The 25761-nt window shown below is 48.4% G+C and overlaps 8 protein-coding genes across 8 annotated transcripts; 4 read left to right on the top strand and 4 right to left on the bottom strand.

Annotated features, from left to right (window-relative positions):
• Window positions 1–892: 892 nt before the first annotated feature.
• BCR38DRAFT_409574 (bladder cancer-related protein BC10-domain-containing protein) lies at window positions 893–1399 on the top strand (the record flags this gene model as incomplete). Its single annotated transcript, XM_040858383.1, has 2 exons — window positions 893–909; window positions 973–1399. The coding sequence occupies 2 exons, from the start codon at window positions 893–895 to the stop codon at window positions 1397–1399; spliced, it is 444 nt and encodes a 147-aa protein (XP_040715598.1).
• A 1626-nt stretch (window positions 1400–3025) lies between these two features.
• On the bottom strand, window positions 3026–4567 carry BCR38DRAFT_342664 (glycoside hydrolase superfamily; the record flags this gene model as incomplete). The annotated part of the gene is made up of 3 exons (XM_040855966.1): window positions 3026–4112; window positions 4179–4269; window positions 4324–4567. The coding sequence occupies 3 exons, from the start codon at window positions 4565–4567 to the stop codon at window positions 3026–3028; spliced, it is 1422 nt and encodes a 473-aa protein (XP_040715597.1).
• A 2584-nt stretch (window positions 4568–7151) lies between these two features.
• Window positions 7152–8263, top strand: BCR38DRAFT_514973 (uncharacterized protein; the record flags this gene model as incomplete). Its single annotated transcript, XM_040865079.1, has 4 exons — window positions 7152–7307; window positions 7377–7637; window positions 7741–7881; window positions 7932–8263. Coding segments are annotated over 4 exons (654 nt in total), but the record flags the coding sequence as incomplete, so codon positions are not given.
• A 224-nt stretch (window positions 8264–8487) lies between these two features.
• Window positions 8488–9153, bottom strand: BCR38DRAFT_409572 (uncharacterized protein; the record flags this gene model as incomplete). Its single annotated transcript, XM_040858382.1, has 1 exon — window positions 8488–9153. The coding sequence occupies one exon, from the start codon at window positions 9151–9153 to the stop codon at window positions 8488–8490; it is 666 nt and encodes a 221-aa protein (XP_040715595.1).
• A 3218-nt stretch (window positions 9154–12371) lies between these two features.
• Window positions 12372–14144, bottom strand: BCR38DRAFT_308908 (uncharacterized protein; the record flags this gene model as incomplete). Its single annotated transcript, XM_040854639.1, has 1 exon — window positions 12372–14144. A coding segment is annotated over one exon (1773 nt), but the record flags the coding sequence as incomplete, so codon positions are not given.
• A 472-nt stretch (window positions 14145–14616) lies between these two features.
• BCR38DRAFT_208938 (uncharacterized protein) lies at window positions 14617–15338 on the top strand. Its single transcript, XM_040854145.1, has 2 exons — window positions 14617–15029; window positions 15214–15338. Exons 1-2 carry the CDS (start codon window positions 14746–14748, stop codon window positions 15230–15232), a joined length of 303 nt encoding a protein of 100 aa, XP_040715593.1. The 5' UTR covers window positions 14617–14745; the 3' UTR covers window positions 15233–15338.
• A 1224-nt stretch (window positions 15339–16562) lies between these two features.
• On the top strand, window positions 16563–18816 carry BCR38DRAFT_342550 (uncharacterized protein; the record flags this gene model as incomplete). Its single annotated transcript, XM_040855956.1, has 3 exons — window positions 16563–18020; window positions 18076–18636; window positions 18703–18816. 3 exons carry the CDS (start codon window positions 16563–16565, stop codon window positions 18814–18816), a joined length of 2133 nt encoding a protein of 710 aa, XP_040715592.1.
• A 5898-nt stretch (window positions 18817–24714) lies between these two features.
• Window positions 24715–25602, bottom strand: BCR38DRAFT_457947 (P-loop containing nucleoside triphosphate hydrolase protein; the record flags this gene model as incomplete). Its single annotated transcript, XM_040862097.1, has 1 exon — window positions 24715–25602. The coding sequence occupies one exon, from the start codon at window positions 25600–25602 to the stop codon at window positions 24715–24717; it is 888 nt and encodes a 295-aa protein (XP_040715591.1).
• Between the last annotated feature and the right edge of the window lie 159 nt (window positions 25603–25761).

Raw genomic sequence — 25761 nt, 5'->3', positions numbered from 1 at the left:
GTGAGGGAAAGGAAAGAAAAGGAAAAATGAGAACGAATATAGTCGCGGGTGTGATCAACGGTTTGAAGGTGGCTGAAAACTTTCGGGTCGAAGCTGCCCAAAATCGGTATCCACCGATCACCGAGCTCTCCTGCCAACACTGAGCAGAGCTGTCTGGGATGAGCAACCCTGTTGAGTGACGAGGGGAGTCAAGATGAACTGGTAGACGCGCCACCAGAAACAAGAAATTTGATAGGATCAGAGGGGGAAGAAGTTGGAAGGAATTGCGCTCGAGCTGCGAACCAAGCAATGGTTGCAGCAGAACAAAACAATACTTCTCAAGTGCGTCGTTGGGCGGCCATGCAGATGTGCGTTATCATTTGCGCCCGTGAAGCCAAACCGGCAACGGTCGGTGCGGGACTTGAAAGTTCGAGCTGTCGAATTGTCATTGATGACCAAATCTCGGGCCGACCTTTGACCGAACCGATTGGCCTTGCTAGGCGTCTAGACTTTGCGGGGATAGAGAATAAACTCTAGTGGCCGGACTGCAGAAATTTGGTGGAGTCTCATCACCTTGGCGGCGCCGAAGCGCAATTGTTGCAGCCCTCGAATCGCTCCAGACAGCAAATCTTCAAATCTACCTACATTGCCTACCCGGATACTCGAATAAAGCAAACGCGCATCGCATACCAACACCGGTGGATACATCGCCACAAACGACCCGAACCTCGTATATTCGTCGAACTCCTTTCGATCCCCTGTCCATCCCGTCCGCTAGCCATTCCCCCCGAGTCACATATGCTTCGACTCTGTGCTCGGATGTGTACATAGGCTCTATCTGGATTTTGCTGCCAACTTTCATCGCAAACGAGCAATTCTGCTTCAGTTGGCTCTTTATATATCGACTGGCGCCATGTTTTGCTTACGGAGGTATGTTGGTTTTGATGCCATCTCGGGCATTTCATCTTGGGCAATTGCTCACTTGAATTACAGCTGGCTTCCCCTCCTCTTCATCCCGACAAACGCCTCGCCGGCATTCATCGTTCTCTTCTTCCTCTGCACTTACTTCCTCAACCGGCCGTGTGTCTACTGTTCGGTGCTGCTCCTGATATTGTTCGTCACATCATGCTACTGGTCCGACCGGTGCTTCTTCGACTTCAGTGGTAACTGGTTCGCGCCCCGGCCATCGACATCATACTACTCGAGCAATACATCGATGACAGAACCTGCGGTGGACAGTTTCAACGCCACTGCTGTCGAGATGCTGAACACAACTGCAAATGCTTTGGCAGGCGCGGCAGCTGACGAGCTGGCGCGCAGGAAAGCGGAATGGACTGGGTTGGGTATTGAGTGGTTGAGGAGCCTCCTAGGACGGCGGGAGTGGAGGATCGAGTGCATGGATCTCAACATACGCCTCTGAGCTGGGTGCGCAACGAGATGTTCTGCACAGTTAATAAGTATGTACAACAAATGAGGTATACGACACGACATGATATGAGGGGAAATGCTTCTCGGCAGAAGGTAGGCACTTGTGGATACGAAAAGCCAGGTTGCATTGTGTTGGCGTCGATTGGATGTAATAGAGCATGGATATTGTCATCCAACATGTAATTCAGGGTCGGGGCTATGGCATCTCAGCGAGTACAGCAGTCCCTAATCAAAATATACTTCGAGCAGGAAATTGGCCGTGACGGGTAACCTTGGAATGGTATTCTCACGGTCTACTAGTACAGAAAGAAGTTGTTGTCACGAAAGCTGCGGCACTGATGTGTACCTCGAGCCAGGCGGACTTCTTTCAATAGGCCTATGGGTCAGCAACGAAGCACTGTTTGCCATGGAGAAACGTCAGCTCCCTGCATCGAGTTGGGGGGACAAAATAAACGGCGCACTTCGGTGAAACAAATACGTTCATGCGGTTTACTATGCTGGAATATTGCCAATCCCAGGTTATTCCGTATTCCCCTGTGCCGTGTATTCTGTCACTAACTTGGCGTTGTCGACCATGAGATCGCCTGCTTCTTCATGGCACTAATAAACATGCATGCAAGGAATTTCAGATCATAGTTTGGGAGTATTCAATGTTTTCATCAGGAATTTTGCTTTGAGTTAGAGCCTTGAGGAATATGTGCCAATAGTAGCACGGTAGGGCAAACCAGGAACACATACCAGGTGCCCATTTAGGCATAAGCTCAAGATTACACACTCCATGGGCGGCAGTGACGAGCTCACCATTAACTAATACCAACTACAGTTACCAGAACAGGGCACCACGGCGTCGACAGGCGTGTTGGCTTCAATTAACGGGCCCGTCTACACCCATTCAGCTACTTCACCAGGCTAGTGATCCCATAATCGCCCCCTAGAATCATAATCACAACGTTACTATCCAACGACCATGCTTGAGTTCCATCAAGGCTCTGGATGGTCCACGACAGTGCTACTACGAAGGAACAGGTTGTTGCATGTGAGATTGCTACAGGGAATCTTGGATGCCTGGCTTCCAAGAGTAAGACACAGAAAGTATCCTGGTTTTGGTCATATAGAGTAATTCCAGAAATTGGAGCCTTGTTAAATGCTGAATTGTGGAGGGATGTAGCCGAAGGTTGATAATATACCCTCGCATCTAGTCAGAGTCAACTTCTCTACCGTAACAGGAGTTAGTAGATTGAAACTCGACATCGGTGCACTGTCATAAGTATTCTCACATCTAACACATATAGCAGGTATAACGGTAATTATTCACAAGGCGTAGAAAGAAAACGGTTGAGTCTGTAAGGCTGGTTTCAAACATGACCACTGATCCCAAGCATGCCGTGTCGAGGATAGATCGTTAAGCAAAGTACTTGGCGCACAAGAAGCCCGTTCAGGAAGAAATTATTTAGATGCAGAAAGCAAGCTTAAAATTTGATCATATTATGTCAAAGGAGAGGTTCATGCAGTTCCGAGACCGTGCAAGTAGGACTTGACTTCAAATTACTTAAGTAGCTAGGCTCATTTGACGGTCAAGTTCATCAAAACAGTATTTGACAATTACTACTATCCAACATTACAAAGTCGTGACGTTCATGGCCTCTACCCAAGGTTTCCAGTATCCCTCAATAGTATCAGGATCAAGCCACCCACTCCACTCAAAGTTCGTAAGGCCCCAAATATCCTGCAGCCCTTGAACCCCACTCCTGATCCTGTAGCTGCCAGCCAGGGACCACATGGCCCAGCTAATGCCGTGCTTCTTCGTATACTCTTGCAGGCAGTTCTGCAACGTATCGTTATACAGTGTCGAAGCCTGGGCGTGCCCAAACTCCGACAATATAACAGGCGTGAGGCGCGTCGCAGGTGGGCAGTCGCTCGTGATATTGCAACCGGAGGGAGCGTCGATTCCTAGCGCGTTGAACCCGTTGCGATATAAACCGGCTTCTATGATCTCGCAGGTGCCCGTGTCAACGTCTTCGCTGGAGCCGTACAGATGCAACTCCCAGACGATCTTGTCGGCCCAGGGGTAGCTGTCGAGGTCGAAATACTCAGGCTCGCTGCGGTACGCGTCGCGTATGGCGGTGCATTTGTAGCACGGTGCTGTGAGAATGTTCTTTCCGGAGATGAGGGCAGAAAGGTCTTGGTCATACTGCATGCCCGACCAGCTGATCAATAGGTCAGGGTTGGCCTCGTAGATGGCGTCTGCGCCGGCACTCATGTTTCCGATGAGGGTCTGCCAGTTGTAGTACAGATCGGTGACATTCCAGGACTCGCGGAGCTCGTTGCGTAGAGACATCGAGGCAACATTGGGATGGTCCTTAGCCCAAGTGGCAATGTATGCCAGACCGCGACGCCACTCCGATGCGTTGAAGTTCAAGTCGTCGAACCATGAGTTGCCATCAACGTGACTGCAGCACCACATGGCCTTGCCGACGTGAACATCGGGATGAATGAAAATGCCTTTCTTCAATGCAGCGTCGGCGATATCGGACCAAATTTCGAAGCGAGTGGTTTGAGCCGTCCAGCCGGGGTTCTTACTGATTATCTCATTGGTAATTTTGGTTCCGTTTTCGTAGCCAACCGCCATGATCATTGCTACGTCGAGAGGCACGTCCTCGCCGTTTCGATCGTAGATTTCGTCGACCATCTGTATAGCATATCCCCTTTCGTGTTTTGTCAGCGGATGCTCTAGATTCACTAAATAGTTCTCTATATTGAAGCAGCCTTACATGCGGATGAAATTGAACCCAACACTTTGGATCATGTCCAAGATATCGTCTACAGATGCCCATTCGAGACCCTCGGGGATCATTGACTCTCCTGCAGATGAAATTCAGTCGCGGTACATTCCCAGCCCAGCTTGATTCGACTTACCACTCATAGGCCAGTTGACACCAGCCCAGGATATTACATCGCCCCGAGCGTTGACAATATGTCTGCCCTGTGTTTTCAGTGGCCCATAAGGCCATGAGCCTGTCGAATTCTCAGCTCGTGGAAGAGCACTATTCAACCCCCTTGAAGCATAGTAATGAGGCAGTGCTGGTGGGGTGGGAACCCATGACGAACATACAGATGTCGCGAGCAACGCCACAGACGAGTAAATGGCCAGGGTCTTCATTCTGGCCATGGTAGACTGGCGAAAACGATTGAAAAGGTACTCGTTCTCTCACAGGCTGGGATGAGTATACGTGATAGATACAATCCGCCAACGGTAAGGAACCTGTCGACAACTCAGATGCAGGAAGATCGTCCAGGGCCCCGATCATGCGGAGCAAACATCGTGAGAATTGGAGAGCCATCGCAGGCCATTAATACTCCCGCCGGCTCCGTGTTCCCCGTAACTAATAACATATCCCAGTGTTATGGACAGAGCACTCGACAAGGTCTCTCATATTGACCACTGCAACCTCACTGGCCGCGGAGGAGAGGATAAGGTGCGGGGTCTGCTAGCAATGCGGGGATGTTCTCCGCACCCCCTGGCTTGTGTGCGGGGTACCCACCTGCCGCGGCCGGGGATGTAGCCGAAAATATCGCTAGCCTCCGTTGGTTCAGATGGGACGGAGTAATGAGTGCGGAGGAATGACTATATAAACACGCGAACGAGGAGCCATCACGTGGCTTTGTGGAGTTGACTAGCCCGGCTGGACAGGTCTTCCCGAATTCGACGCCAAGCAGTCACCAGGTTAACCAAAACTCGGATCATATGTTTACTTTCTTTACTAGCCGACGAGCCAGAGCATAGCAAGCGGCGTATGTTTGCCTCGACTCCCCTTGTTGGGACTCTAAAATTCCTCAGGATAGCTTGCAATTCCTCCTGGAGGTGGACCCATGACGTAGTCTTCTCGAGGCCTTAAGGAGTTGAATAGCGCACGTCGAGCGATGCAGACCGGACTCTGGGGGGGTATATATGAAAGTCAATTCGTGGTCTTGTTGCACTTTCATCGTGATTAGTTTCCTTCTAACCATTCCTTTCTGAGGCACTCCAGGCAGTTGCCTCTGCCATGAATCTCGCTCAAACTACAGACTTTCGCCAAACTTACTTGTCTATATCAGCAAGAAAGGCCGGAAGAGCGACCTTTCCCAACTGCGTTATCTCATACTTCGAAATTGTCAGATCCTGTTGTTATTATCGCATGTTTGGAGACAGGCCTAAGGACGATTGAAATATGATCAGGTTTGTCATTCGACCGAATGGGATTGTAAACCACTACTTGGCTCTTTCCGTAGCTTCACATTCTTTCTTGCGCTTTGACAGTAGTTTATACTGGCGTTCAAGCATATAAAACTCAAAAGAATGGTATATATTCGAAAGGCCATCATGTGAATGGTTCAATGCGTGAACGTAGGCAGCCTCCTCCCGACACAGTAGCCCCACTCTCGTAATATATTATTCTGGTTTCTTAATCTATGAACTCTTGCCCATGGCATCTTGACGAACCTATGTCACATGTTTTTGTTACATTGTACATGAAACACGTTTTGTGGTTTCAATGTTGTGGTGTGGTGTGGTGCGTATCGGCTCACGAGTTCATGTTTCTCAACCTTGGAATGTGTCATGTCGCCGGATTCTACAATGCAATTTGTCTCGCACAAAATTTCTCACGTAGGTACTAGATAATTTTCCGTTCATATCATCGCTATGTTCATCTTGTTTTAATGCATGAAATTGTTGAAATTCAGTCTAACCGATCGTCATTTACGCAACCCAGTGCGCAAAAGTGTACGCACTCAACCAAACTTGATTGGCTTGGCTTGACACATAGTCAAAATATTGAGGGAATATGAGCACCTTTGTATCGCTCATTATATATTCGGTAAACTGCTTTAACTACGTTCCAAAGACGAATCGAAGATTCTGGGCGTGGTGAACGACGACATTAGTTACTATACTTATCTGATGTTCTCAGTAGTCGTATCGTCTACCCATACGTACAGGAGTGGGCTTTCCAAATCCGTACTTTAAATCCAGTCGCATCAGTATACCGGAGTATAATCAATGGCGAACCTCGTCTTCATGTGGGGATTCCCCAACACCCCAGGGCCCATTCTCTCTCTGCCCCATGTCACAGGTATTTTCAAGTACAGAGTGACACACACGGGAGTGCTAGAGAGAAGTAGGTTGCGAGTCGCCAGGTGGGTAGTAGCAGTGTATTGTAGAGGACTCAACGATAACTTAATCACTTCCCTTCCTCAAGAAAGGGGAGACACAGTAGCCTATTTATGCATTTCGACCCTCGCATAGGCCAGACCCCGGCAAGCCACTGTGGCTTATCTGCACCTGGCACCCCAATTGTTTAACTGAATTCAACAACCTCACGCCAATATCATACATATGTACGTAAGGATTTAAGGTTAGTGTGTTTTTTCAGCTCGGAGAAAACTGCCCTAGAGTCGTCACATGGGGCGATTTAATTCGGGCAACTAATCTAGAGAACTACCACCCCGACGTCAAAGTTACCCTCCACAATATTTGGAAACGGACAACATATTTTTGAAACACATAAGACGTTCAACTGAACCTTCTAGTTTAAGTGACAATGAGCAACAGAACTCCGTTGTTACCAGGTGCTTCCAACAGCCTTACTACGCAGAAGGCAAAGGACGGCCTCATGGTAACTATCAACCAACCCCTCTTGTCGACTGGGAACATCTGAATTCGAAGACCAACTTATTTGAGTGTCATCCAGAGCGCATTGTCGTCACTCAACATCTTCCGCAATGGCTTAATTGCGCCGAAGCAGATCACGTATGACTCGCTGGTGCTTCTGCTCAATGAGGAGGACCAGGAATTGAAGGATAAGCTGACCGAGAGATGGCGAGACCATAAGCTCCAAGAGCTGAACTTGATTGGTGTAGTAGTAAGGATCCCACCCTTGGACGGTATTTATTTCCTTGCGTTGCCCCTTTATCGCTGACAATGGTCGTAGGGCGCTCTTCTCGCCGGTGCCCTCACCAGTACGGGCAGCTGGCCGAAACTCCTAGAAAACGGAAACAAGCAGCCATGGCATGTTCGCGCGTTCTGGTACAGTGGAATTGTGTTTGCGCTATTTGCAGTTCTTGTAGCCGCACAGCACAGCCTTCGTCTACATCGCTTGAGTGCACATCGGCACGGTCTCGCCTACATCAGGAGCTGCATGATGGGAGACTTGAGGCATGACGGGAAGAAGGAGCCTAGATGGATACAGGTCGTAAGTTTTGCATTTCGGTCTCCATTGGCGTTCAAGCGCGCAGCTGAAGGCAGTTGGCTACCGTCATCACTTTGGTCCCGCTCCTAATTGGAGTATGCTACAGCATGCCTGGCAAGCAAGCACGGCATTGCTGACATTGGCTGCCCTGTGCATGATTGCGGGAATGACCATACTTATATGGGTCAGCACAAATTGGGGACCTTATAAGAATCCGAGGGATGCTTGGTGGGACGAGAATGCCTTCGTGAGGTTGCTCTTCCATTGTCTTGAATTACTAGGGCTGACAGGTAGCAGCTTGCTGTGGTGTTTACTGTAGTTCTGGGTATCACCACAGGTTTAGTCCTCTGTTCACAGGTGTCGTTGGCAGTGGAGCTTAGTGAAGATGTTTAAAGGACCAAGGAGGGACCGACGTGTTAGTTGACAAGATCTGCATTGGGGTTGGGCTTGCAATTGGAGACTATTTGGATCACCATGAGGCAAAAGATCTTCACAGAAACAATATCTGTGGCATCTGGTTCTCCAAGCCGGACATCTAGAACAAAGTCAGTGGTATATTGTAATAAGTTTTCTCGGAATTTGATTGAACTCGCTATAGAAAACTGCTTCTGGGTTAATAGAGTTAGTTGTAGACCTGGATTAAACATAAATTGAAACTGCATGGTTTCAAAGAAGATGGAGGCAACAATTACGTTGTGTGTAGAAATCTCTGGTATTAATATGTCCTGCAGCTGTCTCCTGGTCTGGGTCCAGCATCTTCCTGTTTCGCACCACCGTGCGTCGATAACTGCCCATTCATCGATGCCCACATCTCGCGACTCCTTTACTTCCTCCCATCATTCTCAAAAATTCATCATCCAAGGCGGCTCTCATCAGAATCATAGTCTTGCTGCCCCACCGAGGGGACAAGTGGATAGACGATTGGCTCTCTTGGAGAGATACCAGACACAGCACCTCGTCTGCCGGTTGCACCAAGGTGATTAGTATATAACAGCATACTTTGCGGCTCCAGTATTTTCAATCCATCTCTGATTGCCTTGGCACGTTGAGCAAGCTCACCACCATCGTAAGGAGGAGAGACTTGGCCACTCATTCTGCGGCCATTGCAGAACTCTGGATCGAAACTACGATGACACCCGGCGGAGGATGAGAGGCTTTCTACTTGAGAGTAGGCTTGCTCAGGTGCGGTCACACAGTCGCTGGCAAGAGGGGTCCCTCTATTCAAATTTATTTCGCTGTCCAGGCTGAAACCGGAACATTTTTGCTGTAAAACAACAACTTTATGACCTGCGGCGGTCCAATCTTGTTGTCTGGGTGCAGAAATTGGGCTTCGCCAGAATTCTGACAATTGTCTCTGTCGCGGGTCTTCAAGCGGGTAAGGAGGCCATGCATCTGCTGACCGGCTGACTCGCTGTACGGTTGTGTCACTCGAGGACCGTCGCATGTGTGGACACTTGCAAGTGTCCTTTGCCATGCCAGTATCAATGGGGACACTCGAGAACGATCGTCGACGGTTCATCTTTGCTGGACTTCTCGCCTCAAATGAGATGCGTGATCTTTTGTGTGCTGTTGCTAATGGTGGTAAGACAGACCGTGTATGGGCTTTCAAGAGGATGTCATAGTCAAGTGAGACCTGGTGCACAAGCCCATAGTTTTAGAGAAGTCGGTGGGTCCTTATATATGTTTATTGTCTTCCTCGAGTAAGTAAATATGCCTGCAAATCAAGGCCGCTGTTACAAGACAAACGACTAAGACGGCCAGTGTTTGCCTACTTCGAAGTCGTTCCCTCGGAAAGGTCAACACTGTTTCCTTTGTCTAGGAACGAATACCTTAGGTGCCTGTATGCCTGGTTTGCAACAATCATAAGCAGCCATATCCTGTCGAGGTTCTATCTGCAAAAAAAAAAGAAAAGAAAAGAAAAAGCATTTAGTGCAGTATCAATTGCACGCTAGAATAGCTGAAACTCCCTTCGCTTTTCACCCGACTTATCATAGAAACTGGTGGCGTCGCAGGCTGAGGATTAACCACGAATTACAGAACAACTTGGGGCAAATCCTACCTTTTAATTGATTGCTTCCTTAAAATAGTAAAATACAGTATGTGGATCAAATTATTTCGTTTGAACTTATTCCAGACTAAACAAATATCTCTACAGCTATATCCACATTTTGTTTTACCTTTCCAGTCGTCACTATAGCATAATCGGTGCACTAGGGTAAGTAACTATAGGAAACCCTACTCGACTCGACAAGTATGGCAGAAGGAAACAAGATGAATGTCCGTTACCTACTATGTAAATTAAAGATAACAAGTCTACTGATGCAAATTTTAACTTTTGTCGTGAACTACTAACTATACGTTGCTACAGCCGAGCTAAGCAGAAAAATATACTATCCTACGATAAGGACTGTAGGAGGCTGATAGAAGAAGAAAAGGGAAAAAAGGGGTTTCTACGACTTGTACTTCTGGCCTATGCTTTACTTGCACTGAAATCGTTCCTCACTGTATATCTCAACAATGTCGAAAAATAGGATGACAATGTAAAACTTACACCGTACATTTGCAAGAATGTTGTTCTTGGGATCAGTGGATGGGAATTAGAGCCGTTGGCATCTGTACCGCTGTCCAGCTTGGAACTTCTCAGGTAATTATTCTACAAGCAGTACTTTAACCATGGTATCAGTGTGGATCATTTCAAAGCACGAAACACCTACGATGCAGTCTTTGTGTTCTCTCGACAGTCATTTGGGCTTGTTCGATTACCACTGCACGCATGAAACAATAGGCAACACAAACTACCCCCACCATCAACGGCACAGGGAACCAAAGTTATGCGTCAGTCTCTTACCGATGGCCATCCTTGTGACGAAATTCATAACCAGGCAGCTAGTTTGTTTCTTTCACATACACATGGGAAGTGCACTTCTCTCGGGTACCCTCCCACTTCAAATGAAACATTCTTCCGAGCAAATAGAACCCAATGCGATTTTGAGGATAAGAGCAACAGCCTCGTTTCATTTATACGGATGTCGGAAGGGGCTAATTTCAATACTGGCACTACCCATACATGCAAGGGAAGCAACCTTGCAAGAAATCCAGGACTTTATGGCAAAAGCGACTCTAGAACAATTATTGCCCCCTACGGCAGTAGGAGAAGGAATAAGCGTGCAATCGTAAGACATAATACTGGATAATGATAAAGACTCTAAGCTCAGTTATGTTCCTATTGTTCTGCGTTCATTCCTCTGGGCATGCGATTTTGTCTCATTAGGACACTATATGCATTAACTGGAAGTGAGGGAGCTCGTAAAGTATTTCTTCATTGTAAAGAACCATAGTCTTAGACCTGATTCAAATTATAAATTAGGCATCTTGCGTGTATGGCTCAACCACGATTGCGGTAAGACACCTTCATTTTCGCGTGGACCCTTATTCAGACACATCCTGAACGTTTCCCCATCCATCAAAAGATTTCCAAATTAATGTACGAGCCTTGACTATACGCATTTTGCTGAATCTCAACGCAAGGCGGTCGTAAGTACTCAGCCCCAGAGCACTTCAGTGCCGACCTGTTCGGCTAGAAGCCGTGGCTATCTGTAGAAAATGGAAAAGAACGAAGAGTGTCATTGGAATACGACAATATAGTCCCGAAGATTCAATCATCCTCAACATTCTATATCGGAGATCTAGCCCCCACTGAAAATAGCTTCTGGGCTGGCGATATATAATAGTAAAATCCTGTCTCATTCGCTTTAACATCAAGCGGCTAAAAAGCAAAGAACTCCAGACCGATCTCATCTCTTCTGCAGGAAGTCAAATATCCTCAAGCACCATTCGACTTCCACTGCAAAAATGGCTCTTCCATCCTCCCTCGGCACCCTAGACATCATCAGCTCCATCAGCTCCATCAGCCTACGGACGGCCCTGTTATCTAAATTCCCGAGGTTGAACCACATGGGGAACTCCCGCGATCTTACATGACGTCTGTGGGAGAATCCGAGACGATGAAGGCGACGTCGATAGTGCGACCAGCTGTGCAAGAAAGGCCGCATAGTGTTTGGTAGGATCTGTTCTCCAGGGTTGTGAAGTCAGACGCGACTAGGCCAACTACCAGCGGTTTGTGGCTTGTTCACGGGCTTTGGTCATCACGATGGCTTTTGTGGTTAGTTTCTTGTAGCTATGAGCCGGAGGTTTCAGAGGAAGTGTTCTATGGGGAGAAGGGTAGTCAAGGCAAACGGAGGACGGAAAGGGTTGCATATTGTCCGTTCTTTGTTACCATTCCTTTTCGGGGAGGGATTAGTCCGTAGAGAGTTTGCAAACTCTAAATCAATCACGGTTCGAGGGCAAGACGACGAACGAGAAAGACAGAGGTATATGGTAAAGTAATCATTATGTATATACTCAGGGAAGATATCTGAAATCATCAATACCCCTCAGATGAGTTAATGACTTTATGGACAGTGAAAATTATATACGGGTATGATGCAAAGCAAACCAGCCAGCCGTTTATATTCCTTTATTCTTGATATCATCTCATACCCTGTATGCCCTATCATGTCTCTCATGTATACCGACGGTTATGGCTTCCAAGAACTCAACAGAGTCCGCCTGCCTTAAACCTAAACGCCAAGTTGAATCAAGTTGACTGCCAAATGAAAGCCGGGCCCTATGCAATACTGTGTTCTGTAGTTAGAAGACGGGCATCAGCTCAACAAAGAGGCGAGTTGCCTAAGTGAAAATGTCAGGGTCATCACGGCCATTCCACTCGTCGTCTGACGCGTTGGGCGAGTCAAGAAAGTCCTCCATCCCATATCGGCGCTCTGTCGGTTTTTGGTTGTCAATTTGTACATCGACGAGATTACATAGGAGCTGTCTGTGCACAGGCTCATTGTCCGAATCGTTGCTGAGAGGCGTCGCAGCCAGTTCGTCCCCGCTGTCTTCGTCATCCGCCTCATTACCCCTCCTAGTTGTACGGAGCCTAAGGTGTTTTGCTTCCTTTGCCAGCTGTCTAGTTCGTGCGTGTTCTCTTCCACTCACAATTACGTCTTCCTCATGTGGCGAAACGGGGCTCAGAGTTAAATCCGCAATCCTGGTGCTTCTCCGTGCGGGAGTGGTGGAAAACTTCCAAGTTTTTGCATTGCCCCCCGACACTGAGGAGCGCCCATCGCGCTGCGGAGATACGACGGGGGCCTTTGCTCGGAGAACGGGTTTGGGATCCGAATTTGGTCGTTGGAAGATGTACGACATCCGCTCAACCCAGTACTCCCTGAACTCAGCCCGTTGTCGGAAGGGAACATTGAGTGTCGCCTTTAATGCAAGCCGACGAAGATTGGGCATGCGGAGAGCACTGTCCTCAAGGCTTTGGAAGAACATGCTGGCAGCATCAATGTCCCAATGATGCAAATGCTGAATGTCGATGCATTGTATTGTGGAAGGCCACACTGGAACTTGGTCCTTATTGAGCAAAGTCTCGTAGTTGGGCTCCGAGTCATCGTAGTACTCATGGTGTCGAAAATATTGCAGATCCATGTTCAGATGCGTCAAGTTGGGACAAGCAGAGCCGAGAACGGGCAAGAAGCCTAGACTCAGCGACTGACAGTGGTTCAGTGTAAGCCGTTCCAAGGAATGGCCATGCGTGATCAGGAAAGCGGTCAAGTGCTCAGATTCGACATCCCAGCAATTGATCAGCTCGAGTTGCTTGAGATTCTTGGGCAGGAGTTCCAACAAAGCGGCATTAGCGACCGTGGATGATTGCAGCACAAGATGTTCCAATCGTGGCAAGGCCTTGATGGCAGCCGCCATTTTCTTGGTGACGGGCTCATCCATCGCCATAATCTCAGCAGGGTCCTTAGCTCGGCTGTTCAATGATGGTAATTGATAGTTGATGAACGTGATCTTGCGCAAGGTTGAGAAAGGCGGCGTGCGATGCACTTCATGGAGCTTCTCCAACTTGCAAGATTCCGCGGCCAGGCGGGAACTCCACGTCCAGCTTCTCAGTTGTGTATAGTTTGTCTTGTCGCCAGCATCCGCGTCGCCGTTCGGGAGCGGCTCCAGAGCGCTGAAGAGCTCGTCGGAATATTTCCAGCGGCTCGGGATATCTAGCTCACGAAACGGCGCCCCGTCTTTTTCAAAGAACAAGTCGACATGTTGCAACCTGGGTAGGTTCTGAACGAGAGCCTTCAGATCCAAGTAGTTGCCCCCGAGCTTTTTGCCCAATGTCTCGCCAACCTCCATCCGTACGCTCTCGACTTTTAGTCGATAATTGAAAGACGTCGCATCACATGGCAACGTGATCTTCTGCAACAGGCGAGGTGCAGAAGAGGGCGACAAGCTGACTATCTTGTAAAGCGCAGTCAATGCCGGCTCGGTGAAGACCTTCGCAGCACGCGCTGCCGACAGGAGCGTATCAGATGCCTCTGCGACGTCTTCTCGACGCGCATCAGGATCATGGAGCGCCGCTGCGACATGTTCAAAGATGCCACACCAGACCAGGTATGGCAACGTGAGCCATTCTCCTGGTAGCACGATATCAGGTTGCGGGGTGAATGCGATAACCTTGGCCTTCCTGGCTGTCGGGCGAATGGGCTGCCGCTGAGGTTTCGGTGGCGCAGGGGCTTGACCTCGGCGAGGGTTTCGACGGGGTTTCTTCTTGGTGGCTACTTGAGTCGCGGTGCTTTTGCGCTTCCTACTGGGGTTCGGGCTATCGTCGGTCGACTCGGTTTCGTCGCTCTGGGAGCTGAAGTATGCGGCGGTCGATCTGGTCATGCGATTGGGGCGACTGGGTGCCTTGTTTTTAGCTGCTCGACCGGGCAACTGGCGGGTGCCCTTGCGAGGGCTATCGTCGCTATCCATGGTAAATGCGATTGTAGAGCTACAACTGCTTACAAGGAAGGGCAAGAGGGTCAAGGAAGGAAGGGGTCCGGAGTTGCAAAAGAGGACACATGGGAGAGAAAGGCCGAGGCAATGATGAAGAATAGAAATCAATCGGTGAAAGGAGAGGATGTAAACCTAGAAGGGACAGGTATCAACGAATGGTGAATGGTGAGTGACTTGCGCTCAAGAATGCTGCAATGACGAAGTGTAAGTGAACTGAACGTTCGACATTGCCGTCATGTCACTTAGCCTCGCAAGCTTATCAGTGTTAAGGGCAGTTTGGACAAAGAACTGGTCTGTGCATAAACTGTGGGGGTCAACCCCCAAACCCCAAAAAGAACCTCGAAGCTACGATACTCACAAGTTCTATATCCGCAACCTGCTCACAACTTTTGTACTCATATCTTGGTTTCATCTTTGCCAGCGCATCAAACACGTACGAGAGATGACATTTGCCATCACCATGAATGGCAGAACGCAGTACCAGTTCAGCTTTTGGAGTTCTGCCCTGGTACCTATCTTGTAGGTGTGTTGATACTTTCGACAGATCAGGATATCCTCAATCCAGAGTTTTGTCATCTCCTTTGTACCGGCAGGTGCTTAAAGTGAGGGAAGGCTCAGCAACTGGAGCGTTCCGAAACTTCTACTTGATATATCAAGGGTGTCACGGATCTCTCACGGAACGAGGCTGATTTACTTGGTATAGTGACGCCCTGCACTTGTAGTGTTAGATTGTGACATTGCTCAGCATTCTTATAATGGAGCAATGGCTTCCAGGGTGGATCCCTAGCTTGGCATCCAAGCCGCTGCTTACTATGTATGATTTCATCTCGAGTATTTGTCCAGCCTCAGCACCAATTTGGCTCCATGATGCGGGGTCGCAACCGTTCCCAGAGTGCCTTCCTGAAGTTGGTAGCCCCAACCTCTGTTAAACACTTAGCAAAAGTCCGCGTTGTTCATGTCAGTGAGATTAAAAAAAAGGGTTATAAGAGCAAGCTGTTTAGAATTCCCATTCCCGTGGTAAGTGCTGGGAATGCCGAACACCCCGAGAAGACAAATCAGGTGAGATGGATTGGAATAGAAGTAGACCGAGTAGAGCGTAGAGAGCAGTTGGGTGGTGAATATAAGCGTGTGGGGCTAACAATTCTCCTAACAATTCTCCTTGCGATCTCTAGAGTCCAGCCGAGGTCACAAGGGAAGGCAATCACGACCAAAACGTCTTCATACTGCCCCCTGATGCTAACAGTATATCTGAGTTATCCTGACACGACCAAAATCATTCGGTATCAGATCCTTTATACTCTCCTCCCACCTTGCACCTCCGCCCAAAGTACGCACTCACCCCTTAGCAAGCAGTACCTTGGTTTTACATTTCAATTCATAATAGCAGAATACTTTGGGTGGCACGAAGGCATCCCAGTTACACACAGCTTTTCTCAGCATGCTTGGCACGTGATCGGATCCAGCCAGTGCGAATTCGAAGCCATTGCTCAGAGTGGCCAACCACTCAGACGCGCCACAATGCACTCTCTGCTAACCCCTGTTGGGTCATCGGCGGCACGGTACGCGTCTCTTTCCTTTCTCTTCAACACCACACACACCTACACCAGCACCTGCGCCCGCCCAGTCCCATACTATTGATTATACTTCCACAGTTCTGGAATCGCATCAAGCCCACACTATCTAGGCTCAATCGTGCATTGGCATGGACAGCGACTTGCTGCTACCTCGCCTGTGAACTCTGCTCTGGTAGCCTTGCATTGCACTCTGTCATCTGTCTACCTTGAGTCGCATCTCACCCAGCCACTTCCCATCTCATGCAAAGCACGTCACCCTATCGCTTTCGCGGTTGACGCATCATTGAGATCCCCTCTAGACATCTGCCGCCATCTTGTATACCCACAGACTTGCTCATGATGATGTCCTTTTGATGAGGAAAACTCTTGCTTGTGTTGCGAGGGTTAGTTCTTTGTGAAATACACGGATCTCACACTCGTATCTCCAGAAAAGGAGCCGCAAGACCGTGGCGATTTGCACTCATGTATTCCTTCAGATATGGCGGCGACAACTCCATACAAACGCGAATCGCCCTTCCTTCATCGGGTCTGGAAGAGTGCAGTCGACTTCAAGATGGGCTTCAGGTTATCATCAGGAAATGGCGACAAGCCGGCTGGCGGTGACCACACTCGGCCGACAAAACGGCGTCGCATCATGGAGGATCCGCCAGAGCCCAACTCTGCCGAGTGCTTAAGCCAGATGTTTCAAGAGCCCCCTGGCGACTTCGAGAAGGCACTTCGCATTGAGGTGCTCAGGATTGGGCGCGACAATAGTCCTGGTCCCATTATCAACGGCTTTCTGAATGGTCACGGCTCACCAACGAAGAGGGAAAGCCCTCTCATCAAAGCCCGTTGCAAAATCTCAATTTTTCGATGGAAACCCAAGGTGGAGATGCGCATTCTCCACTGCGACAGCCAGACTTGCAATGTCAAGGTGCTGCGCGATCCAGATGATGTCTGTCGGACGGCTAGGATTTACCTCCCCCAGCCGTTTCATATTGCGGTCGATAAGATCTACATCGAACGCGACGACGACCAAGGCTTCAATCTGGCCGATCGCTATCTCATTCAGGCTGAGCTTGAGTCCACAGGCGACCCCAACTGGCCGCCAATGGATCTCCTGCATGGTGAAGAGAATCGCAAACCCTCGCCAGGTCCGCCCCGACAGTGGGTTTTCTCATCACAATTCGTCTACAAGTATGCCAAAGGCCGTATGACCAATTTTGTTGTGCTTAGAAAATGTACGGGGAATGAGACAGAAACTGGCCTGAAAATGGATATGGATTTGCGTTGGTCGACTTTCAGTGCTGTGGGCAGTGCTTTGAGACCATCGGAAGAGGATGCACCAGCGGAAGTCAAGGCGACAAACGGCCCGTTGAAACCGCTGACCAATGGCCATGTCAACGGACGGGTGGAAAGTCTCACAAATGGGCATGAAAAAGATCAATCAGAGGGGTTGATGGACGACGAGGAAGATGGCGATGGCGAAGCAACAACGCCAAGCAGGTCTCTCAGGATAAGAGGTAAACAACAAAACTACAACCTAAAGCTGTTGAGCGACAAAGCCCGAGGCAAGGAAAAGAAGGAACGGAAGAAGCGGAAGGCCGGGGATAGCCTCTCAGAAAGCGGTCAAATAACGTGGATATTGCCCGCCAATGGTCGTGTCACTCTGGAAAACTGGTCCTGCGTGAGATGTTTCGCATCGCATACCTCTTTCGAAATGTTGAAGATGCACTTGGAAGACAACAAGGCTCATTCCGAGTTCAAATTCGCTTTCGATTACAGCCCAAGAAGCGGTTGGAGAATCGGCCTTTCCCGTCATGGACAGGAAACTCCTCGGTCCATCAGGACATCAGAACTGTTGGAACCACCTAGTCCGGATGATCGTGAGAGCGACACAGGAGAAGAGCTGTCTCCACAGAAGCCCAGAGAGCGGCCAAGACCAAAACTGGTCCACGTAAGTACTCATCGCGGCTCCACGTGGCAAAAGTCACTCTGACTGATGAGAACAGCGGCGGCCCACCCCAGTGAAGCCAAGAGAAACCAAACAGCTTATACCGAACAACAATCAACAGCTGTTTGACAGGCTGAGCAAAGCCTTGCTAGAGCCCAACAGCCGTGTTGATGAACCCGTGGTGGACAACACATGGCTCATGCAAAAGCACAGAGACATTATTCGTGACTACAGTGATGTGCTTCCTGACGAGAAGGAGTATATTTCAGAATGGGATGCTTTCGCTATTCGAGAAAGAACATCTCTGGGGCCACATGTGCAGGAAGTCTACTTAGATTTCCTGCGAGAGAAAGGCACTTGGTTGGCCGCTTCTCAGAGTCGCATGAACGAAGCCATGAAACATCTAGCATATCTGAAGGCAAGGGAAGTTCTCACAGAAGAGACCGTTCGCACAGCGCTAGAAATTACGAGAAATGCAAGAGCTCATGGTGGCAGCGATTTGCCTGAGCCGACGATCAACACGACGTCACCAAGAATTCGTTACCGGCACTCTGCTTCAGGGTGTGTGGTGTGCGGGCAGCCGGCCTCTGGGCCAAACATGCTCATTTGCGCCAATTTGGTGAGTTTTGCCCCCTTTTCAACCCCCCTCTGAAACATGGGACGCAAATTGACAAACGGGAAATAGAATTGTGATAGACCCCTGTATCATACTGGCTGCATGTCCACTGACGCAAAGATGCCCGTCACCAGTCGCGAATGGAAATGTAACGACTGTTGCGGGAAAGAGACCGACGCATAGGAAGACCCCCCACCGTGGCGTTGAAAACTCGGCACCTCCCCAGCAAGAGAGGACAGGTTGGAATTGAGTGGGCAACTCCCGTTGAGCTGGGCGGAAATATGCTCTACTCCAATACCTTGCAGCAAACCTGCGATTACGCAAGGGTTGCAAATAATTGTATTTATTGTTATCACTTAGATACTCGGCATGCTGCAGATGTTTTGATTTGCCGGGCATAGCAGTGTCAAGCATAGCATTTAGGTCGGCGAAATGGATTTGCGATTGACTTGTTCCTTTTGCAATAAGTGGTGAGCGACTGCAAGAACTGGCAGCTAGGCTCTGGTGGGAAGAAATTTACAATCAAGGAGACTTGACACGTTTGCGCCACGAATAGATTCCCCAAAACCGGAAGTCTGGGTTGTAGAACCTGTAAATTTCATACAAGTTTTGATCTGGGTAAGAAAGTGGCTCTAAATTGCTTGTCTACCAGCGGCCAGAGAACTACCACTTGCGAGAAAAATCCCGCCCTGTGTCGAGTTCGACGTCGTTATTGCAGTTGCGCCTCGTGACTTGTGACATGAAGTGGTCGCCTGCCAATATGTCATAACTGCTGTTGTGTTGATACATTGCTTCGTAAACTCTTATATGGCTCCATAAAAGAATCATAGTATAAAGAGCATTAAGTCAACCCTACAGTTTGACGTCATATCTGGGGAAAGCAGTGCCCCTACCCGTCTTTGGCTTGAAGTTTTCCCCTTGTGTTGTGGGTGGCGTAAGCTTGGCTGAGAAAAGCAAGGCGTGCTTAGAGGTACTTACTTGGTTATCATGTCCGTGGTTTGCAGAATCCATGTCCATTCTAACCCTGAAGGAAATATGTGTAGTTTGGGTTGCATGACCAAAACATATACACAAGAACTGGCTTGGGTGGGGTAATAAAAGGAAACAGAAGACGTAATTTCTATACTTGAAGTAATGGAAAAGACAAACAATGACTCCTATCACTTTGGAGCTTCATTGCCCGGTGGCCTGTGTAGGCGTGATTCCGTGTCAGGATTTAATCAATATCGAGATTCCCACTTGGCCAGAGGTCGGATTTTAGCGAGGTTGAATAAAGTATCTGTGATTCTCAAATAACTCCCAAACCCTCCCTGTCTTGAGTGAAAGAGCCTACCTTCATGTCTCCCACGTGTGTTGTGCGCGGAATTGCGTGTCTGATGAACCATGAAGCCGGATTATATCGACGCCATTATCTACCATGGATTATACCCCGTCGCTCTTGGCAGAGGTCACGGGCGATTGCTCGGAAAAGTAGAGAACACTACAAGGCTCGTAGGGGAGGGTTCACGATCTAATTAACAGAGCAAAATAAGTGCTTGTATGCGCTGTCCACGGCTAAGTGCGCAGTAACAGCTCTGGAGATAACCAGTACTATAGTCTGACAAGACTTGATAAGTTTTCTGCATCGATATTTGTATGAGGACTTAATCGGAGGAACAGATACGCCGGAAACTTTTGAATCGGACGTTGCCTGGGGTTCAATGTCGTCTCTGCTAGTGCAGACTATAGCTCCTTAGGTGGAATTATTTTGTCTTTCCATTGCACGACTTATGTATATGTGTCGCTATAACGAACGGCTCATTACAATATAGTCGAGATAGAATCGTTCGTGAGTGTCATGTATTTACAAAGCTCGAAGTTCAAAATAGTTAATTCATGTAATACAGTAATACTAATCTCAAGGAATCGCGGAGGAGACTACTGCCAGGAAGTTTCTAAACACAAAATCTCAACTAACGAGTTATCTCAGCACCCCCTCGATACTCGAGGTTCACTGTCTTTTTATTGACTATTAGGGAAGAAACGAGCTTTCCTCCAACATCAGCTCATTCAATCATAGCTAGCTGCTGATAGTAACCAGCCACACTGATGCCGAGAGACGATATTCATTAGATATTTCAATAATTACGCTGAGAATCTAAGATACCGAGGTAAATAAGCCTTTTTTGGGCCACAAAACCGCTTGATTCACCGTCTTTGTTAATTATGTCTATAAAATGTACCATAACATGGGTCTCTAGGCAGCTGAAGTAACAAGAGAGTTCCAATTATTGAAATTGCGGCCAAAAGTTCAATCGGACAGACCGCTTCTTTAAGTCATTTTTAATATATGAGTTATATTCTACATTAGCTCATCGTACTCAAGGTTGTAATACTCGCGAAATTGAGTTGTTTTTTCCCGGGTTTGTGGTATCTTATTTAGTGCAGTTTTGCAACCTTAACCTCTATATTGTCCGACTACGTATAGCCCACACGTACATTATGGAAGTGTTTCTGAAACTGCGGAGGGAACAAACCCATGTTTCCTTGACCCACTAGGAGGTAAGTCCATTCTTGTTTTTTGGTCTTTTTGTTTGAATGCTTTGGGCAGGTAATAAATGGCCCCTTTCAGTCTATTAGGATGTAGGCGCGTGTTACTTTGCCCCTGTAGACGCGTTGAACGTTGAGCTGCTCAGGATCGGTTCGTTCTTCTAGTGAACACCTGCCTAAATGTGCCTAATCAGCTGCTGCCAGTAGGTAATCTTCTTTGACCAGGAGATGGAGATGCGAAGATCAACAGGTTATAGCTCTTCAGATCGGCACAAACACGCAAGGCTGATTGATTGGCATCTTTGATATGAGGAGCGCAACGGGAACATGCAAAGCCAGGGAGAATCTGCTGTGGTAACATACACAGTCTATAAAGGCTACTTGAGAAACTCATAAACTCTTTTAAGTTTTGGTAAGTCGGCGTATTATGGTTTGGCTGCCCGAAAATCGGTCAATAGTCTCAAATAATCTATCTCTAAGGTGCTAACTGCTTGAGCGGTGATTGGCCTATCCATCACAAAGGGCAAGTTGGAAGAACATAGCCCAATGAAGGGCAATATGAAGCAACACACTAATCGTTGTGCCGCAGACGAGGTGAGACTGCCACAACGCATGGTCGTAGAAAAAAGCAGGAACAGGTGCGGAGAAGGATACAGAGCTTCAAGCTGAAAAGCTCCACAAAGTATCGTCAGCAGGCTCTTAAGGTAGCCAAAATGCAGCCAGTTATGCGACCATAATCCCATGATTTCCATTTATCTGCCAGATTGCTCTCGAATGGCCTTTGAGTTGGCACGGCGGACGCCGCGGTATGGCCCCAGACGAAATTCAAAGGTGAATTTCTGGGACAGACCATCAAGTTTACTAGTAACGCATCGTCTGATTTACTAATAAAGTCTCTTGACACGCGGCTAACTGAGAATCATCTTATGAGTTTGCGTACTCTTGGCAATGTGAAGTGTACAGTTATCCCTTGCAATTCCTATTTAGCAGTGTTCCCAGATCAACACTCCCAGCATGAACTCGATTACCCAAACGAGCACGTGCAGCACCCTGTTCTAAATCCTCAACCTCCATCCTGCTGTCAAACATTGTTCTCACAGTAGATCCTAGCACGTGCCTGCGAGACAGCACTCAAAGGCTTTCACTATAACCCCGAGTGAAGGACATTATGGCGACCCTGTGGCCTGAATGTTGCAGAGTCCAGCCAAAACACCGCACGCATACCACGTGTTAGAAAGATTACAAGCAGCCAATTCCGAACTTTATCTGGCGGGAAATTTCGGCCGTGGCTATACAAGCTGTCAAGGCATATATATATATATATACATAAAAGGGGTACATATTTGCACGAGTTTTCGGCCAATCTCGCAGTAGAGGGACACGCACGTCCAATATGTCCAATGAAACATCCACAGTGCAAGTTTATCATATCCACAGGCTTTTAATCAAGTAACACAGGCGCAGGGTCGGTGTCTAATTGCTTTTCTGTTCCCCAGATACCCACTTGGATACAGAGTGAGCTGTAGCACAGATCTGGGAATGAACAACAGCCACATTTGATCAAGAGGGCCCGAAGTTCTGAATACTTTCTACTGACTATCCTGTGAAAAATGTTCATAAGTATTGGTGATGTGCAGGACCCGACAATGGGCACGCTTCATATATGAGCACATGAGTATTTCATGCTGATTTAGAGGAACTCTATAGCATCTGCTGCGAACCAATGTGAAAGTAGCGATAAAGGTTAATGCAAGCTACTTAAAACTAAACTCGAAGAGACCGCAGGAAAAGCGAGCAGACGCCACCTTAACAATCGACAGATTAAGCACAGTCCCTGTTTGTGCTTTTACACAAGAATGAAACAAACGATGGAACAGAACATGACTTCTTGGGAACGAAGACCGGGGGGTATTCTCAATTATAGGTGTCGGTCGATGTAGTAATAAAGGTGAAAGGGGTGGCATACCAAGAGTGTAGTTTGATTAAGAGGCTGCTTAGAGCTATAGCGCCGTATATAACAGCCCCAAAAAGTAGAATAGTAACTAGCGCACCCAACAACTTCATTCTCGACCATAGAAGGCATCTCTATCCTCTTGACCAGTGGGTCCATAAGATATGTTAAAAAGTGAATCAATAGAGTCGAACAACTTGCCACAAGCTTGGTACGTGCAAGCATGTCTCAGGCCGAAGTCGAGTCGCACAGGTCTCCATCGGAAGCTTAACTGCTCGACGCTTGATGAGATCTTTCTCACTAGCATATTCTAGTGCACCAGCCTTGCCACAACCCTCGACGTCTCAAGGAAAAGGGCTCTCATCGTGATCTTCGTTCAAGTGTTTGGTCAAGTCTGCTTGTTTCCCGAATATCTCACCGCACCTATCACAGGTGAAGGGTTCATCTTCAAGTGAATACTTCAAAGTATAGTCTTGTGCTGCTTGTATTTGACGTGATATTTGGGATACCATTCACAACTACAGTTGTTATTGCACACAACGCATTGATACCAAATGGCATCCGAAGGGCCTTCGAAGTATTGCATAAGTCGAGTGCTCTCGGAGGGAGACTGTAGCGCCTCAATAATCGCTACCAGATGCTCCTCCGTAAGGATTGTCAAGAACAAATGCTGACCGCAAAGACATCAGACTTACTAAGCCAGCATTTACCCCAGCATTTCTGGTCCCATAGAAGGACGAAATATCGAGTCCAGAACATGAGGGACGTTCCGGGGACTCTTAACACCCTTTTAGTCAGCATGTCTAGAACAAATTCTCTTGGGTCCAGGGAGCCTAAGCTACCGCCGAGCTGCGGTGCAGAGAAGTCCAAGTCTTCACTATTGAGAGGCGGGTGGGTGAGGAAGGTGGGATCAAGGGTGTCCTCATTAGTGCCTATCGGCTGAGCTAGTTGATCCAAGTACCGGAACGTGCCATGTGTGGCATCCTCGGCGGCAGTGAGGTCAAAGTTGAAAACGTAGCGCGACATGTTGGCGAGACAGTATCTATTGGGAGCGCTGGAGGGTGATTTGGTTGAAAGGAGTTTGGTTGGTCGAGATGGGCTGCTTTCTTGTGTTTGCGTTGGACGGAAATGCTGTTGCTAGTATATACATAGTAGTGGGAGGCACCACTCTGTTTCTCTTTTGCTAGGTAAGCAACAGCCCAACTAGGCTCTGGCTTAACAGAAGGTACGTGTCGGAAGAGGGTGGAATAGTCGGCGGCAGCAAGGTAGCTTTGATTGGCTGACGCACGCCTCCTTTTCGCCCTATTTGCATGGCAGACTGCTGCCCCAGTCACTGGCCCCCAAGTGGAGGACATATCGAATGGCATACATCCCATGCTGTTCAACCAGTTTACTTCCGCACCTTCAAAGTTGACAGGTCTACTCGACCCGGGTCACCATCCTGTTTCTATGCAAACTGCTGTCTAACTGCGCCAAAGCCACCTTCCAACCGTTGGTGCCCGACCTCCCATCATGGTCCTTTGGGCACATGCATGCAACCAAGTATTGTACAACATGAATAGTTAATGTACAGCCCCCACCACGAGTCCGACGTATCATCATCACGCACCCGTACTCCTGATTCTAGCCTCCCCAACAGCATCCGGTAAGACGCCGAATCCCATACCGGGCCTCTTCTTGCGTTTCGCTTTACCATCACCGTACTTCTCGTCGAACTTCTTGATAGCATTCATGGTTTGCATATCTTCGTTAACGCTGGCGCTGATCTCCCCAAGCGCCTTGTTGAAATGTCGGACGTTCAGAACTCGCTTCTTCACTTCGGCCATGGGCTCCGACGGATCGCGCTGCTGCTCTGCGTCCAACTCTTCCTTGACGGCTGCCATAGCTGCCGCGACACACAGATTCTTGAGATCAGAGCCTGAGTACAGGGGTGTCTGCTTGGCGATGTTTTCGATAGAGACGGTGTCGTCCAGTGCCTCATCCTTGAGGTGAATTCTCAGGATTGCGGCACGGTCTTGCTCGACTGGCAGATCAATGAGCAGTTTCCTCGGGAGACGTCGCAGAACTGCCTCATCGAGGTCGAATGGTCGGTTGGTGGCCACCATGATAAATGCCTTCATTCTGTCCATGCCGTCCCATTCGCGCAAGAATTGATTGATGGTTTCCCTCCTGGCAGCGCCATCGTTGCGCTGTCCTCGAGCACCAAGTAATGCATCTGCCTCGTCAATGAAGATGACTAGGGGCTCCTTCTTTTTGGCGAGCCTGAAGAGGGCTCGGACATTCTTTTCGCTTTCACCAACAAACATGTTATTGATACTGGCCCCACTGACCTCAATCATATTGGCGCCGCTTTCTTTGGCTACGGCCTTCGCCAGAAGAGTTTTGCCAGTGCCAGGAGGACCGTAGAGTAAACAACCAGGTATTCGTTCTGTGGCGAGTACACCATACGAGAAAGCCTCGGGGCGGAGCAGAGACAACTGCGTCAGCATCTTGATAGACTCGATAGTCTCCCGTGGCGCATGGACATCTTTGAATGTTGTCCTGATATCTTTGGAGTTTACCAACCCGGATAATAACTTTTCCTCGTGGTCTTCCTGTTGACGGGGGTCGAGTCTCCGGAAGAGGGCGTTCACGTCGTCCTTGCCCTT

This window comes from Pseudomassariella vexata (assembly GCF_002105095.1).
Source record: "Pseudomassariella vexata strain CBS 129021 chromosome Unknown BCR38scaffold_7, whole genome shotgun sequence".
Classification (NCBI taxonomy): Eukaryota; Fungi; Ascomycota; class Sordariomycetes; order Amphisphaeriales; family Pseudomassariaceae; genus Pseudomassariella; species Pseudomassariella vexata.
The sequence above is the reverse complement of the archived record's forward strand: the minus strand, read 5'-3'. Positions and strand labels throughout refer to the sequence as shown.

Bases quoted from the DNA above. Each gene is read 5' to 3' on its own strand.
- BCR38DRAFT_208938 (XM_040854145.1), top strand. From the start codon at position 14,746: ATGTCACTTAGCCTCGCAAGCTTATCAGTGTTAAGGGCAGTTTGGACA.